We start from the raw sequence: 18,355 nt of genomic DNA on the forward strand, positions 1-18,355 counted from the left end.
CCGTGTTAAGGAAAGATGCATATGACATCACCACTACCCTTAATGGCTCATACTTTACTCTTGAGAACTCGAGATTTCCAAATCTTGGCCCCCAGTCAGCCGAGCCCACTTTCCACCCAAGGCCAGGGCTGCTGCAGACTAGGCCAGGAGCAGATGACACCAACCTGACATTTGGGTCAGAATGCCTCGGGTGCCTACACAGAGCCCCCAGTGACTGCCTGAGACTCAGCTCTTCGGCTGCCAATGACTGATTTCAAATACAGAGAAAATGTTCCCAAGTTATAGCCTTTTAGGATGTGCATTCTGGAGAAGCCACATTCTCCAGATCTCTTCTAGAACATAAGCTTATGGAGGACAGGGAACAGTGCTGAGCACATAGCAGGTCCTCAATAAATGTGTGTTCAATGAACTGTGAGTCTGCCCGGGGCCCTGGTGGCTCAATGGGGCGGGATGGAGTTGAGGTGGAGCAGAGGGGCTTCCTGCCCGGATCCCAGGCTCTGCCGCCTGGGGCCGTCCATGCCTCAGCCATCAAGGGCCAGGTGACTAGACGCTCCCTGGATTTAGGATCCCCTCTTCCCCAGCTGGAGTCTGCCCTGGCCCCTGCACCTGGCCTGCCCCAGCCAACCCCCCCGCCCCCCTGGCGCTCACCTGGGAGATGTGGGACTGCGTCTGCTCGCTCTCGCCGTCGCCCTCCGTCTTGTCGGCCAGCAGCCCCTGCACCTGGTACTCGAGCACATAGCTGTCGATGAAGCGCTCCAGCTCCTCGATCTCCTGGGAGCGGCTGCTCCCAGCCTCGGATGAGGCCGACGCAGCAGAGGAGTTCTCCATCCCTCCAGCTCAGGGGCCGCGTGGGGGCTGCAAGAGACAGAACAGCATGCTCGGTGAGATGCGGCTGGAGAGAGGTGTGGACAACACCCCATTGGAGAACCACTGCCCGCTCCCAGAACATTCTTTCATCTGTCCCGGCATCCTGGCCTCCCAACATCCCAGAGAAGCCAGTGGGGCACCAGTTTCCCTTCCGCGTGAAAAATACGCTGCAACTCCCCCTGCACGTGGAGGGAAACGGAGGCCCAGAGAAGGCAGGCAGCTTGCCTCACTGGCCAACGCAGTAACTTGTGTGATGTTGGGCATTAGTCCACACCCGGACCTTACCCCCTGGGATTCGGCAGGAGACAGACCCAGCCTCCCACCCAAGCCCCACTTCCCGACCTGGAGTTAGCCAAACCTACCACAAAGCAGAATGAAGCAGACCACAGGCTTTGACGTCCCAGACCCAAGCACTGGGACCTACCAGTGTCCCCAGACACAAACCCTCTAAGGGGCCTCGGTCCATGTCTCCTTCTAAAGAGACACTTTCTCTTGGGACACTGCACTATCCCCTAAATCAGGTGAGGCCCGTAGGCCTTAACTGTGCACACACAGCTTCGCAGTCGTTATAATGCAGCTCACGAGAACACACTACGCTCAGTCTGTAAGGATGTGCCTGCTTTTTAATGAACGTGAGGGGCCCAGTGGTGGTCTGGGAGAGCATGGCTGGCCATGGGCACCGTCTGGCCACCCTCCATAGGCGCGTGACTCTCTCACAAGCCCTCGGGCCCTCTCTCTGTGGTGGCCTGGCGTAACGTGACTGCCATTCCAGGGATACCTGCTAAAGTCCACCTACAGAACTGCTGTCCTCCCCTGACCAGACCGGGTCAATCCACCCATCGTAGGGGCCCAGGCCTACAGGGACACCCCCACTGCCTGCTCCTGTTCCCTGAAGCTCCCACCTGACTCCACCTGGAAGCTGGGAGAACTGGAAGCTTTCTCACCTCTAGGTCTCCTCCCACCAGAGACTCTCCCCTTCTTTCTAACAGGCTCTAGGCCAGATGGGAAGGGGCTTTAAGGCTTTATCTGGTGTCCCTTTTGTCATCGGAAAATTGCTGTTTTCCATGGGGGAGTCCATTCAGCTGGAGGAAGCCCAGCCTGCATGGGGTTTCATCATCCAAACTAGTAGAATGGGCTTCTACCAAACTACCACCAGTAGATACACAAAGAAGACCTGGATAACGCACAGGACTCTGGGGCCACAAGGGACTGCATGCATCTAGAAAGTGACTGTTGATCAAAAAGGCAAGGTCCTCATATATTTAAAGGAGCACTTGAATTTCAAGATCTTGGAACATAGTTCTTTGCCAGCTATCAAGGGTTTGTTGAGTTTTCAACTGTAATGGATCCAGAACAGGGCAAGGAGTGGCCCACTGGGTTCCAGAAATGCTGCTGAGACCGCGAATGTGGACTCCCCCACACTGTCACCGGCCTTTTCAAAGGTTGGTGCTGGTGGTGGGGAAGAAGGCTGCCTGGGGGGACACACACATTCCTCGACTGACTTCCCGGCTTGTATTTTGGCTTCTGGCTGCCACATGGGGCCGAGCCTCTGCTGGACCCCAGACCAGCTGCAGGGTAGCTGTGCCGTGCTTGCTCTGGGTTCCTGAGCCCTGCAGCCCTGGGGCTCATGGGTATGTCCACCCGACCCAGACGGAAGAGTCCAAAGTTTCAGGCCTGGGTGCCCTCATCAGAGGGCAGGTGTGGAGGCCAGGGTGGCGGAGGGTCTGCAGGGAGTCAGCTCAGACTGGGAGAAGCACGCCAAGTGCTGCAGGGCCATGGTCGAAGGTGAAGGTGGGAATGTCCCATGCCCCTTCCTCCACCTGCTATTCAAGGCCTACAGCGGGCTTACATCCTCCTACCACCAAGGCCCACTTTACCCCTCCTGCTCTAGTGGCTGCCCATGACGCCCTCTTACCCTACTTCCTGTCCCAGCCACATGCCAACCCTAGAGGGTTCTGGGTGTACACCTTCTCCCAGTTACTCAATCAAACACTAATCTAGGTATTCCCGGAAGGGATTTTGCAAATATAATTAAATTCCAAATCAGCAGACCTTAAGATAGGAAGACTATTTGGGAAGGCCTCATCCAGTCACGTGAGCCCCTTAAATCTGAGATGGGAGGTAGAGACAGAGAGTCAAAGCGTGAGAAAGACTCAACACACCGTTGCTGGCTTGAAGAAGAAGGAGCGTGTGCAAAGAAAGCATGCAGTGTCCCAGAATTGGGAAGCAATCCCTGGTCAATGACCAGCAAGGAGAAGGGCACCTCAGTCCTACAGCCACAAGCAAGGAATTTCTGCCAACAACCAACGAGCTTGGGAGCAGACTTCGTCCCCCAGTCTTCCAGTGAGAACTCAGCCTGGCTGACACTTTGGTTTGTCTCATGAGTTACCAAGCTGGACTTTGGACTTTTAGAACCGGGACGTAATAAGTGGGTATTGTTTTAAGCCGCTAAGTTTGTAGCAGTTTGTGGCGAGGCCACACAACACTAACCTGAGATACTCTCCCTGCCTCTGCCTTTGCTCACACTGTGCCCCTCACCCAGAGGCACGTTCCCTTTCCCTCTGCCTCCAAAATCTAGATGTGCTTACACTCACAGAATGCTAGAACAGTGCCTCCGTGGCCATCTGGCCACTAGCCCCATCCCCTGCTTTCAGAGCAGGCCAGTGGGCAAAGGATCCACCCCGCCTCGGCCTGTGGGCGTGGATACTGTGACTTCTAATAACAGGAGTGGCTAAAGTGCTCTGGGCCCACATCATATGCCAGGCACGCTTCCCAGCACTTCCCACTGACCCCTCACAATCACGCCGTGAACCTGGTATAATTATACTACTTAGTAGCGAAAACTGAGATTCAGAGAGGGTAGGTAATTTGCGCAGGTTTGCACAGCACAGCTCCAGATGGGCCTATACCCCGCTGCCTCTTCATCCCACCTCCTAGCAGCCTGCTCAGGCTCTCAGGACATCTCCCACTTCTCATCTCCACTACCCTTCTAAAGCCCAGTGGATTCTTCAAGTGTGCTCCTTACTCCCCACCGGACTGCAGGCTCTAGAGGGCTGGGGCCCGTGCCTAGCTCACTGCCTGGCGCTGGGCAGATGGCCGGCCTCAGGGGGGGCGGTGGGATGATAAGGCTGATGTCCAGAGAAGGCTGAAAAGGAGGTGCCAGCAGGAAAAGCCAGTGTCTCAGGCCATGCCCATTATTCCTCGAAGACTGAAGATCTTATCAAGGGCCTCCTGGCACACTTTGCAGGTAAGGGCGGAGGACTGGGCTTTGCAGGAACTAGACAGGAGTGTTTCCAGGAGGATCAAGTGCCCAGCTCCGCTTGCAGCTGCAGCAGCAGCCCTGGCCTGCTCTGCTGGACTCTCCCAGGCTTTCCCAGGCCCCGCACCAGGCCACGCCACAGTCCCGTCACGGATCCTGGGATCAGTGATCACTGCAGAAAGGGACAGGCAGTGAGACCCATTCCCAGCCTGCTGAAGTTCGGTGCCCAGAGGGAAACAGGGGACTCCCACACTGGTCACTTTTGGATGCCCTGTGTGTCCTCACATCCTCTCGGTGTCCCTCCTGTTACAGTCAGAGTCACACGGTGAGCCTGACAGCACCTCCCCTCAGCTGCCCCGAGCACATCTGCCCAGGGCTCCTCTGACACATGCCAGCAGATGCCAGCAGGAGCCCCCCTGATGCCTGGCACCCGGACCCTGGCAGGGCGAGGCGCTAACGGCTCCTGGGGCAGCCCTTGACAAACACTCCCTCCTCGGTCTCTCATGGCCGCTGAGGTGTGTTCTTCATGGCCCCTCAGCATGTAACACCCCTTTGCCTGGCCCTCCTTCCTCCTGCGCCACTCTCCCCAGGGACGCCTGTTCTCTTACGTCCAGGAACTCCACTTTCCGAGAGGGAACCAGGCTAACATAGCACCTGGGCTCATTTGTACATTCCAGAATGAGTCCCAACCAGGGCACTTTGCCTCCTTAGCGGAGAAGAGGGAGGAGGGCGAGGGAGGGGGTGCTGTCTACCTCATCCATCTCCTCAGCTATTGGGCTGGAAGTCCAGTCAGGCACGCATACCCCATTTTTAAAAATTGTGGTAAAATACACATAACAGAAAACAGAGCACTGTAACCATTTTTAAGTGTCTAGTTTGGTGGCATTAAGTGTATTCACAATGTTGTATAAGCATCATCACTGTATTTCCAGAACTTTCCAGCATCCCCAACGGAAACTCTGGGCCTATTCAACAACTCCCACTCCCCTCATCCCAGCCCCTGGCAACCGCTGCTCTCCTTTCTGTCTCTACAGATCTGTCTATTCCGGGTACCTCATGCAAGTGGAATCAGACAACATTTGTTCTTTTGTGACTGGTTTCTTTCACTTAGGATAATGTTTTCAAGATTCATTCACAGTGGAGCACGTGTCAGAATTTCACGTCCTACGTTGTATTACAATAACATATTGTACACGGACACCCCATTTTGTGTATCCATCATCCATCCGTGGACATGTGGCTTGCTTCCGCCTTTGGCTACTGTGAGTAGCGCTGCTATGAACACGGGTGTAATAGCTGAGTCCCTGTTTCCAATTCTCTGGGGTGCATTCCTACCAGCTCTGCCCTATTTTTAAGGTAAAAGGAATGAGAAGGCACAGACTGAACTCAGTCCAGTGGAAGACCAGCGAAATACAGGGATGCTTTCTTATGGGCTTGTCGCGTTCCCCTCCTGCCTGGGTTCGGGGGGTCTCCTCCTGGCTCGGTTTCCCATTCGCAGCAAATTCAGGATGGGAAACTGCCCACACGGCTGGGCGGTGGCTAAGCTGAGACTGCCAGCGAGAGGAGCTTATGTTTTCCTGATCCCAGTGCAGGGGATGGGAGGAGGGAGCAGAGGAAGAAGGAAAGAGAGGGTGGACGAGAAGAGAGACACCTCCAGCGGCAGCCATCCAGAATGCAGAGCATGCAGAGCGGAGGCCGGGACCCAGGAACATGCCAGGCCGATGCAGCCAGCCTGCCCGCCAGCCTGCCACCTCTCCCCACCCTGCCCCCACTACCAGGTGATGGATGCAGAAGAACAAAAAGGCAAGCAGCAGGAGCGGGAAAAAGCGCTGAGGCTGCGTTTTGCTGTAAAGGGCAGGCAGCCCAGAGCCTGCGGGCAGGAGGGATGAGCCAGGCAAGCAGTTTGAGGAGGGGTGCACAGGGGCCGAGGCTACAGAAGGACAGCGGGGGTGGGGGGGGGGCTTCTTGGCCTTCACTGCCCAGATGGGACTTAGGCCCATCTACAGCTGTCTGGTGAAAGGCGTGACCCTTCTTCTCCTCCCGGTGTGGGTAAGGGACCTCACCCAGCCCCAGGGGCCCAGGGCACCCTCACCCCCCGCCCCCGCACTGCTGCCTTTTAGAGGCTTGCCACTAGAGTGGGGGAGCTTGGCTGCTGATTTTTAAGGCCAGAAACAAAAACACTCATGTTCTTTGATGAAAAGGCACCCCTCTCCACGCCCGTGTCCCCTACTCAGACCCCCGTGAATCTTCCCCTCGCTGCCCTCTCTGCCCAGAGCAGTGTGGCTCCCTTAGAAAACCAGCACTCAGGGTGCCTCTGCTGACGAGCGCTCTCTGCCCGAGGAAGAGAAGTCTCTCTCCCTCAACCTCTGGCCCTGCCTGCCTTTGAGGCCGCGAGAGCTCACAGTGCTACCGTCAGGGGCTAGAGATCTGGAGGAAACCGGCAGGCTGACATCACCGGGCACCCCGCAAGCCCCCAGAGACAAGATGCTGGAACCGTCCCAGCCGGCTCAGCATGTCTTTGTGCGTGCCCAGTGACAAACGGCATTAGCAGCTGTAAATTTAGCCAATCCCTTTAAGAACAGCCAGGCATTAGAGGCATGACCTCCTCCTCCAGTGCCCGGGATCACTGGTGACCTGCAAACCAGATGAGATGCCTCACCTCCCCTGGCACGGGTCCTTCTCTAGGGAACCCATCATTCCAGGCCCCCAAATGAGGCAGCATGGCACCCGTCGCCCTTCATCAGACCCTTTCTCCTCAAGCCTTCAGCACGCAACTCACCCTGGGTCCCTTTCTGGGAGCGCACAGACAAAGCCTGGCAAGGTCTCGATTTCTGTTTTCCTGATTTGTTTCTGCTTTCCTGCTGTGGCTTTTGGGGGCTTTTGGCTGCTGCAAGGAGCCTAGCTTCTTGGACCCCAGGCCAGCTGAGGGTAGCTGTACAGTACAGCAGGGGGTCTGCTCCGGGCTCGTGGGCTCAGAGGCGCTGGGGCTCACGGGTCCGTCCACCCGTCCCAGCAGTATTGCACCTCCGCAGAGAGAGGTAGGCATGTCTGAGCTGTGGGTGGGCAGCAGGGCCCAGCACATCACCACCGCTCACCTCGTGCTCAATGCATCCACCTGTCTTTTCCCAAGGGCCACGGTGCCTCACAGCCTCCCTCCCTCAGGGCCCCCTCCAGCAGTTGGTTCCCGGGGACACAAAGCCCATTCCTTCTTCCCGTCTTAGCTTCCCTCTGTGCTGGCAACGGACACCTTCAGCCAGAGCCTGCAAAGAGAGCTCTCTCCTCTGTGGGCTGTCAGGCAGCCCCCCAGGGCCAAGCCAGGTCACGGCCGCCTGCTGAGACAGTAGGAAGAGAGAGGCCACTGCTCCGGGACACAGGACGCCCACGGCTCTCCCAAGGAAGCCATGGGAACCCCCTTCGCAATGCCTGTGGCCAGCCCACCCCTCGGAGTCCAGCCCACACTCCACCTCCTGTATAAACAAGCCTCCAGACAGAATGTTCTCCCCCCCAATCCCCCTCCCTGGGCGACCTGCAGCCCTCATGCCCTGCCACTCTGCCACTCCGGGTGGGAGATGACTCTGGGCCACACTGGTATTTGCCAAAGAAAGGCAAGGGGATTCGGGGACACCTCTGCATACAGGAGCCTCTGGTCCCCAACCGCCAGAAATGGGAAAGTTCAAATACACCCAGAGCTGGAGGGGACTTCAGAAATCAACATTTACGGAGTGTCTGGGGGTCTCAGTTGGTTAAGTGTCTACCTTCGGCTCAGGTCATGATCCCAGGGTCCTGGGATCGAGCCCACATCAGGCTCCCTGTTCAGCGAGGAGTCTGCTTCTCCCTCTGTCCCTCCCCTGCTCATTCTCTCTCTCCCCCCCTTTGTCTCTCCCGCTCGTTCTCTTTCTCTCCAATAAAAAAATAAAATCTTAAAAAAATTTAAAAAAGAAATCAACAACATTTACTGTCAGTGTCGAGGACACCTGGGGTCCTCTAAATGTCTGACAGCCTCCTCCCCCACTGTAACCCTTTGGGGCTCCAAGGGCAGACAGGGCATTAGCTGGCGTACTGGTTTTCAAACTGCAGGTCTCAGCTATTTACTGGGCTGTAAAATAAACTCATGATTTTGGCATTTAAAAATATACAGCTGGATTGAAATCATCGGTGAGTGACGTGCCTTGTTCCGTGGAACCAGTGCTTCCTCAGCTCAAGGAAGAGGTGTTGCTTCTCAGAGTTGCAGTCAAGAGGTTAAGTAAAGTGGCTTCCGGACTTCCATGCACCACAGGAATCACAGGCCATCTTGTTCAAATGCAGATTCAGATTCCCAGGGTCGGAGGTGGGGCCTGGGATTCTGCATTTCTAACCAACTCCCAGCTGATAATGTTTTTTCAGGTCAGAGGGGCTCGCTTTGAATAGCCAAGATCTAGAAAACCTCTCACATCCCTTCCCTCCCTTATTCAGATATCTCACCCGGGTCTGGAAAATTCTCCATCCTGACCCTTGTAGGTCAGCTCCCTCCTGGCGGGGGTGGGGGGGTGGCGCTGCTTTTAAACGGCCCCCTTGGGGCAAGGCTGGACCTCAACAGGCTGAATTAGTATTTATTGGACACTGTGACCACCCACCTCCACCCGAGGCTCTCAGCCAGGTGCACATAACAGCACCTGTTCAGAGCCTAGCGATGCCGAGCTGTAGGCCCAGACACGTCCCACTGGTCTGAGCGAGCCCAAGCGACTCCTGACACCAAACCTTCATGACCTCAGTGGTCCTTAGAGAATGAGACGGTACTGGCCCCTTGCCTGCGCAGAGAAGGACGCTGGAGCCCAGAGAAGGGGAACGACTTGCTAGAAGCCACTGAGCTGCCTATGGAAAGAGCTGGGACTGCAACCCAGGTCCCCAGACTCCAAGCCCCTCAACAGCCTGCCAGCCCTGGATACCCCCTGCTGAGCTGAGAGTCACCTCCCCTCCATCCCCCAGTGACTGCCAATGTCTTTGGAGCCCAAGTGCAGTCTGGGTTACAATCATTACGTCAGGCAGTGATGACAGCACAGCTATTCCTAGATAACAGGCAACCCCCAAGTCACTGTATTGAGCCCCCACTCTGAAAGCCCTGTGGGTCTATCAGAACTTGTGTGGAGAAGACAAATGCAGCTCAGGCCTCACTGGTCCCTCCCTGAGAGCTGCCTCCAGGAGTATCTGAGGAGCTGGACCAGATTTCAGGGTGAGGGGACAGGTCATTGTGGGCCAGGGAGGCAAGAGAGATGCTGTGAATCCTTCTCGCCCGAGCATGGCAGCGTGGCCCAGCTGCTGCCAGGAGGGGACACCCACTGCCATCCATCCAGGGGATGCCAATTAGATTCCAGTCTCCTGCCTTGGACTTCCTCTTGGAGGAAGAATACCAACCCAGCAGCTTTCCCAGCTCTGTGGGGGCCACCAAACCAGCAGGTGGGCTGGGCCAATGAGCAGGAAGGTCCAGAGCCCACCACTGCTTTATCCCTGGTCATCCCTGTTGTCCAGGTCTGCCTTGCCCCAGGCGCGAGGCCCATAGGAGCCTGGGCTCCCGGCACTGACCCCCCCTTCACCCGCTCTAGCACTGACCCACCACCTGCTCCCAGCACTGACCCCCATCTGCTCCCGGCACTGACCCCCACCTACGCCAGACACTTGGTGCCGAGGACAGGCTGCCTCCTGACACCCCTCCCCCTCCCCTGTGCTGTTACCCAACTCTTGTCCCGCTCTTGAATTTTTTATGGGCTTTTATCTTGTCTTGACAAGACTGCATGATCCTTGAGCCCCGCTCCAGCCTACACCTGTCACAGCTCAAGCCCAGGCCGGTGGACTGGGCTACGGCTCCTCTGCCGCTCTGTGCCGGTGTACCCGGCTCACTTCTTCCCTGAGAGTGGGACTCCTTAGCTCTCCCGCCCACCGCCACTGGCCCAGGCTCTCCCTGAGCCCCTCCTGGTCCTTAGAACGTTAAAGTCAAGGGTGCTGGGGTGGACCGGTCCAATCCCCCCTTTCACTGGCCACCAGGGTTGCCTGGTCCCAGAATAGGACTCCAACCTCTTCCACTGCATTCGAGAGCCTCCTCAGGCACCTCACTCCAAATAACAGGTGCTAGGGGGCAGTGAGGAAGCCACCTGACTCCGGCCACATCCCTGGTAGGAGTCAGCTGCCTTTCTCACTGCCCCTAGTCTTAAGACAGGGTAACATAAGGGTTATAGGTTTAAGTGCTGGCTAAACCACATCCTAGCTCTGGGACCTTGGGCAGCCTGCTTCCTTGTCTTTAGAGGATACTGATGATGAAAGTGTCATCTCGTAAAGTGTGTGCGGATTAGATGAGAACGCATGAGAAATTATTCAACGTGTCAGATATGCGGCAGGCACTCAATTACTAGTCGTGATTATCATGACATCACAACTGCCTCCCAGCTACGCCCCACTCTATCTTCTGCAATCTCTCCCACCTCTGCCTCTCCAAACTGTATCTTCTCTCCCAGGGCCTGGCTCCAGACACACCTCCTCTATGAAGCCCTCCTTGGCCAATGTGGCTACCATTGGTCCTGCTCCTTCTGAACTCCATTTCTCCACAGACCCCACCGCTCCCTAATGTCTCCCTACTCTGACCTGCCTGTGCATCACTCGGGCCTCCATGTGGCTCTCCCCTGTACTCCAGTTCCTGGGTTGCCCTCAGCTCTGCCAACCCTGCATGGACTCCCAGGAACCCATTCCCCCTCCTTCCAAAACTTCTGGGTGGATGGACACAGGATGAAAACTAACTCATAGCTCAGAGCATGCCGGGAAGGGAGAGCAACAGTGTCCTGCTCTGAACCCAGTGATGCACCTGTGAGAGCACCTCGGGTCAAGGCCAGGAAGCTCCTCCAAGTGTGGTGGCCCCGGCAGCCCACACCTAGCTTCTCAAGTGACACTCCCTCTCCAGTGTCTCTCACGGGGTAGCCAAGATCCGCAGTCAGCTCACTCCCTCTTGGCAACAGCTTCCTGAACTAGAGCCCAGCTGGAGAAGCGGCAACACCATGCCGTCTCTGCGAGCCTGACGGAACAAGAAGCCTGTTGCATGGTCCACACGGCCTGGCTTGCAGCTGCACCAGAGCTGGGAAGGCACAGCACCCCCTCACTCTCCCCTCCTCATCCTCAGGGACAGCTCAGGCCCACCTCCTGGATGCCACCCTTGCCACCCGACTCACAGGGACCCTGTCCCTCGGAACACCGGCAGCAGCTGCCCACTGGGCCTTCGGCCTCTGCCCCCTGCCCCCTTAGCTGATGAATGCATTCTGCAAGGAATGGTCCATCTGGGCCACACCTGGACCACAGGCCTTTTATTTGGCCCGTTCAGTATTTTTTTTTAAGATTTTATTTATTTATTTGAGAGAGAGCGAGAGCATGAGCAGCAGGAAGAGCAGATGGAGAAACAGACTCCCCGCCGGGCAGGGAGCCCAGCCCAGGGATCGAACCCAGAACCCTGGGATCATAACCTGAGCCAAAGCAGACGTTTAACCAACTGAGCTGCCCAGGCGCCCCTGGACAGTTCCAAATATCTGAGCCAACGTTTACAAATCAAAAGATTTCATGTGAAACTCCACATTTCTGAATGTTCTTGAATTGGGAGATCTAGCCACACTGACCCACCTTTCTCCTCTGCAACCATCAGCCAGAGCTAAGCAGGGCGACCCCTTCAGACAGAGCATGCAATCTCCAATTCGCCACAGACTCTGCCGCTCCCTAATGTCTCCCCACTGCCCATGGCCACCACTCACACGTGGCTCTACTCACTCGCACATGTTGCCTGCTTGGCCCTCACACGCATCTGAGCTTGAGACCCCCTGCAAGAGAGTAGCTATTAGGTGGTCTGTGACTAGAAAAATGAGCGTCCCTAAGAATCTGGAAGTCAGGCTCAAGGACTGTCCCCTGGGAGTGATAATGTGAAATCAACAAATGATAGTCCAAAACTAAAATATGCAAAGTCATTGCAGAGAGGGAGAAAAAAAAAAAATGTTTCCAGACCAGTAGGACTCAGCCCTTACCTGGCTGAAGACAGCCACAGAGCTCTTCTAGGACAGCTGTGTCACTCTGAAGGGACTGGGCCGCACCAGAAGCAAAGGAGGCAGTGCACCTCCAAACTCGGTCCAGAGAATGGGGAGCCCCTCCTGGGTGTCTTGAGGGAAGGGCCAAGTAAGTGCAGGGTTATCCTTCTGCTCCTCCTAATGCCCCCACCACAGTCCCGCTCAACCCTGATGTGGTCTGAGGGGCTGCCTCCTTCCTCAGCTAAACTATGAGCTCTCAGAGGCCGACGATGCGTCTGCTCCTTCCCTTGTCCCCTGGGAGCCAGACCTGCACCCACTGTCGACCTTCAGTTAATCCCTGAGTATTTGATGATGCGTTCCCAGAAAGCAGAGAATGGTTAACAGGCAATGGATGCCCTGTCCCCCTTCGTATCAGCGGAGAGGCACCTGCTGGCTACTGGTGGGCATAGAGACGGGTGGGTGCCACCTTAACAGCGGAACCAGCAGCAAGAGCTGGGCTGGATGCCGGCCCCTCTTGGGCTGAGTAGCCTGTGCACATCACACACGTGCCTGAGGCCTGCTAGACAGCGACCACTGGAGTCCTGAGCTCAATCCAACGCCCAGGGACCCCTAGTTCTCCCTGAATTCTCCAAGAACCACAGGGAGATAAAAACCTGCACAGCAAGAGCCCAGCAGTGCAAAACCCATGGAAAAGCGAAGGCCAGACCCTTGCCTCAGGTCGTCTCCAGGTCCAGAGGCAGCACACCCATGGCTGTCTCTGCTTTTGCTTGGAGAACGCCAGGGACGGTTCCGCCCACTCAGGGACAGCTGCCCTTTAACTTTTACTGAACTCCCCACAAACTGCTGGTTTAAACTGTTCTCCTTTAATACCATGCTTACTTCTCAAATGAAATTCTAAACGGCTCCCCCAGTATATAAAAGATAGTAACCACTAACATTTCCTGAGCATTTTACTATGTGCCAAGCTTTGAGCTCAAGTCTTGTCACATAGTAATTTAATTCTTGAGACAATCCTCCAACGCAGGCGCCATTTTGCTAGCTCTCTTTACCTTGGAGAACACGGAGCCTCCATGATGGGGGTCCGTGGCACGGATGGTCAAGCCAGGGATGAGAGCGCCTGGCCAAGTCCTTGTCGAAGACTCAGGTATGGTAGTTCTCCTGAGGTTGATTACCCCAACTGTCTCTCTCTGGGACATGCTGGGGTCAAGTAACTGGGGAAATAGGCAGCCAGCAAATCTGATCTCCTGATCACTTAGGCTGGGCATCCACTCTGGTCTGCATTCTTGAGGACAGGGATCACTTTGTCTTCCCATCATTATATTTCCAAGGTCTGGCACAAAGTAGGATTCCAGAGAAGATATGGGGAAAGGACCCCGGGCTGCCCTCAGGAGGCCTGTGGAATTGCCCATCCTGGGTGTCTGGGCCTTGGAGCTCTCTCCCCTGGGCTAGGCTGGGGTAGCTACAGCAGAGTCTCCCAGATGTAGCCAGACTCCTTGCAGAGAGCCTGCCTGGTGGCAGACCCTGCAGGGCTGTTTTTATTAGCCTATCACAGTGTTCGGGCTCTATTTCCCATTATCCTCGCAGTTAATTCCACCCACTAGAGCGTGCTAGCAGCAGATAACCTCTTTACACGCACACAGCAGGAGCAGTCTGTAGGCAGTTACAACCGCAGGGAGCAGGCTGAGTGGTTAACTGGCAGATAATTAACTGAGAAATTCCCCACAGCCCATTGCACACTCCTCTGAGACAGGAGAAGGAGAATATATAGTCAGAGAGGGGCCTCCCACTGTCTCAGCAGTCACTGGGTTTCACCCCAGAATCCTAGGACCTTAGAAGTAGAAAGGACCTTACAAATCATTGAGTCAAGTGCTGGCGAGGACACGGAAAAATCGGAACCCTCATACACCGATGGTGGGAATTAAAAATGGTGCAGCTGCTTTGGGAAACAGTCTGGGGGTTCCTCAGATGATTAAATGTTGAGTTAATATATGACCCAGCAGTTCTATTTGTAGGTGTATACCCAGGAGAAATGAAAACATGTGTCCACACAAAAACTTGTACACGAATGTTTTTAGTAGCATTGTTAATAGCCAGAATATGGAAACTACCCAAAACAGTCCACCAACAGATGATGCATAAACAGAATGTGGTACCCATCTCTCTCTCCCTCTCTCCCTCTCCCTCCCTCTCTCTCTCTCTCTCTCTCTCTCTCTCTCCATGCAGTGGACTATTATTTGGCCATAAAAAGGAAGGAAGTACTGATATATGTGAAAACACACAAGAACCCTAAAAACACTGTGCTAAGTGAAAATCACAAAAAAGCACATAGTATACGATTCCATTAAAAGAAAATGTCCAGAAGATGAGACAGAACATAGAGATAAAAATTTGATTGGCGATTGCTTAGGATGCAGCCTAATGTAGGGAATGGGCTATGTGAGCAGGCGAGCAATAGCTATAGGTACGGTGTGGTTTTTTTGAGATCATGAGGTATTCTAAAATTCTAGTTGCTCATGTGTGATTATATTAGGAACTACCTAATGGTACCCTGTAAGTAGGTGAACTGTATGGGATATGAATTATATCTCAATAAAGCGCTTTAAACATTAAGTCTATTTATACAAGCTGGCCCCAGGATAATTGCCTTGGGTTGGAATCTCTGGCTGATTAGCTTGGAGAACTCTCCAGAGAAAACTACAGTTGTGAGAATCAACTGGGTCTATAAATGAATCAACAAAAAGCCTGAAAAACTGAGTCTAAGTTCCCAATGAATCTGGGGGTTGTCTTCAGCTTCCCTAGAAAGATTCTACTGCCTCCCCAAAGATGGGGCTGCATCTCTGGGTGTGGCTCCATCCATCCATCCACCCACTCGTTTATCATCTATCCATCCATGTATCATCCATCCATCCATCCATCCACCCACTCCTTTATCATCCATCCATCCATGTATCATCCATCAATCCATCCATCCACCCATCCATATATACATCCACTCATTTATCATCTATCCATCCATCCATGTATCATCCATCCATCCATCCATCCACCCACTCCTTTATCATCCATCCATCCACCCATCCATACATACATCCACTTGTTTATCATCCATCCATCCATGTATCATCCATCCACCCACTCCTTTATCATTCATCCATCCATGTATCATCCATCCATTCATCCACCCACTCCTTTATCATCCATCCATCCATGTATCATCCATCCATCCATCCACCCACTCCTTTATCATCCATCCATCCATGTATCATCCATCCATCCATCCACCCACTCCTTTATCATCCATCCATCCATGTATCATCCATCCATCCATCCACCCACTCCTTTATCATCCATCCATCCATGTATCATCCATCCATCCATCCATCCATCCATCCACCCACTCCTTTATCATCCATCCATCCATGTATCATCCATCCATCCATCCACCCACTCCTTTATCATCCATCCATCCATCCATGTATCATCCATCCATCCATCTATCCACGTATTCATTTATTACACATCTGTCCATGCGTCCATCCAAGCATCCATCCGTCCATTCATTTCAAACGCATCTAGTCAAGCCCGGTGTCAGGTGCTAGGGACACAACAGGAAAGGCAGGAAAGTAATGAGGTAATTGACGTTATTTCTGTGGGGCCCAGAGGACCAGCACCAACACACAAAAGAAATACTGAAAATGTTATTTTTATTAGCTTGCTCTGACAGGAAAATGCAAATATAACTATTATTTACTAAAACAAGGGGAAACCTTAGAAAGCAAAGTCATCAATTGTAAGACCCACCATTATTTTATGAGCCGCAAAGAAAAGGGCTACCAATTAATCTATGACATAATGCCTTAATGACGGTCCTGCATGCAGACAAATTGGTCATACAAGCCTCATGTGGCTTTGAGGTTATTTCTTCTCTTTTGAGGCATATGGAGATTTCTCCTGCCTTTGGTGGCATTGCTTAGTATGCATGAGACTGCCAATTCTTTTTTTTTTTTAATATTTAATAGCCAAAGTGTTTCTACTTAAATTTCTTTCTTTCTTTCTTTCTTTCTTTCTTTCTTTTCTTTCTTTCTTTCTTTCTTTCTTTCTTTCTTTCTTTCTTTCTTTCTTTCTTTCTTTTTTGCTAGAAAGAGAGAAAACGTGCGAGCAGTGGAGGGTAGTGCAGAAAGAGAGAGAGAGGAAGAGAAGCTCTTAAGTAGGCCCCTCCCTCAGCGCAGAGCCCAATGTGGGGTTTGATCTCAGGATCCTGAAATCATGACCTGAGCTGAAATCAAGAGTCAGCTGCTTATTTGACTGAGCCACCCCAGCGCCCCTAGAGACTCTGAATTCTGGCCGTTCTACGAGAACATATGACAGTGCAATTCTTCCTCCAACAACGAACATTCGCTTTTCTAAAACCAAATCAATTCCCTACTGCTGTTTCCGGGCCCTTCTGCCTACATAGTAACCTCTGGTATCCTTAAGCAATCGTGGTAAAATCTTTCTGAAGACAATTTTGAGTGACAATTACACTTCACTGTGTATAACCAACAACGCACCTAATTCGACTGAGGTCATGGCAGTCTGAACAGCGTGACCACGTTCACTCCTGCTCAGGCAACAACGGCTGTCATCCCCGGCGTGTGGCTGATGGCTAGCAATAGGAGAATGCAGCCTGACTTCATGGATATTGACACGTGGAAGAAAAAAAAACAAAACATGCCTCCTAGAAGCAATGAAAGGGGCAAGCCAATCCCTTATACTACAGGTGAGGACATGAGAGCACGGAGCTGTGACGTGACACAGCCCAAGTCAGAGACCCAGGACTGAAATGCTTGTTAGCGGAGATTTGTAAGAGACTCTCTTATATTTTCTTGCTTAAAAATAAAAACAGAGGGGCACCTGGGTGGCACAGCAGTTAGGCATCTGCCTTCGGCTCAGGGCGTGATCCCAGCGTTCTGGGAGCGAGCCCCACATCAGGCTCCTCAGCTATGAGCCTGCTTCTTCCTCTCCCACTCCCCCTGCTTGTGTTCCCTCTCTCGCTGGCTGTCTCTATCTCTGTCGAATAAATAAATAAAATCTTTGAAACAAAACAAAACAAAACAAAAACAGAAACACCAAAGTTTTTTAGAGCATACATGATGGTAAGATTTACATGTCAGTACATACAGTGTTTGTCCTACAAGGCTCGTGAAGGTGGGTAATGAGAAGCCTCAGTCCAGGGCCATTGAAGAAGCCAGGTTCAATATGGAAGTGGGCAAAGAAGGACCATTAGTTCATAGCCAGCATGAGCCTGCATTTGCACTCCCCACAGCCTGGTCCCTAGACTGTCATTCAACGATATTGTGAAATGTTTACAAATGAGGCCAACCAGGTGTTTTCTTGGAGTTTCACGCTCTCTCTAGGGGCAGGGCCCCCGGGGAGACAGCCTCCCCATCAGATCGCCAACAACAGTGCGGAAACGCCCTTGCTGAGCCTGTCGTGAGAAAGCACTATGTGAAGCAACACAGCATATCCGGAGCTCCGGGGACTGCTAAATCGCTTCCCGGTATCTGAACGTGCTGCTCGCATCCTGGAAGTGCATCTGTCTTACGGGGCACTGGATCAAGATGGGGAAAAACACATTTTTCTTTTGTGAACCTGGCATTGCAGACCTGGCCCCTTGACATTAGCACAGATGAACACAGTCAGGTAACTCTTTGCCGCAGCAACATTTTTTTTTCTTTTCCTGTAGCTGGATAAAGAACGGGTATAAAGCCTTTGAGATGAGGGCAGACCCAGTTAAAATGAGCGGAGATACATTTCCCCAAATGCAAGGCCAAAGCATGAAGGCTGAGCCAGAAACTCGCCTGCCCCACAAGCATGAGAACAGAGGTTTGTGGAAACGCCCTGTCTACGCAGCTGACCAGGCAAGCGCACATCTCAGATTTCAGCGAGGGGTCCATCTTGCCAGGGACACACGAGTGTCACATGTAACTAATATAAAGACAAGCCACACTGGGATGGATGTGACAAATAGCCACTCGGTACTGGTCAGAAATATCAGAGGAAAAAAAGGAAAGAACTAGTTATGTTGCAAAAGTAATAAAGAATTTGTCCATCTCATCCAGCCCTACCCAAGGGAGGAAAACAATACCCAATATTATGGTCTGATTTGTAGTGACGGGCCAAGAACAGAGCTGGGGACATTGCGCTGTCAGAGGGCAAAAGA

General features: G+C 53.2%; 1 protein-coding gene across 7 annotated transcripts in view; it reads right to left on the bottom strand.

Annotated features, from left to right (window-relative positions):
• Positions 1–18,355, bottom strand: part of CTIF (cap binding complex dependent translation initiation factor) — a 286,823-nt gene that overhangs the window by 211,814 nt on the left and 56,654 nt on the right. For all 7 annotated transcript variants that reach the window (XM_045790034.2, XM_045790031.2, XM_087869837.1 and 4 more), the window contains one exon: positions 649–855. In XM_045790034.2, the coding sequence (XP_045645990.1) occupies positions 649–828 (180 nt within the window). In that variant the 5' untranslated portion in view covers positions 829–855. The remainder of the gene's footprint in view (positions 1–648; positions 856–18,355) is intronic.

The sequence above is a fragment of the Ursus americanus genome, chromosome 19 (assembly GCF_024610735.1).
Source record: "Ursus americanus isolate L20-20 chromosome 19, mUrsAme1.1.p, whole genome shotgun sequence".
Taxonomy (NCBI): domain Eukaryota; kingdom Metazoa; phylum Chordata; class Mammalia; order Carnivora; family Ursidae; genus Ursus; species Ursus americanus.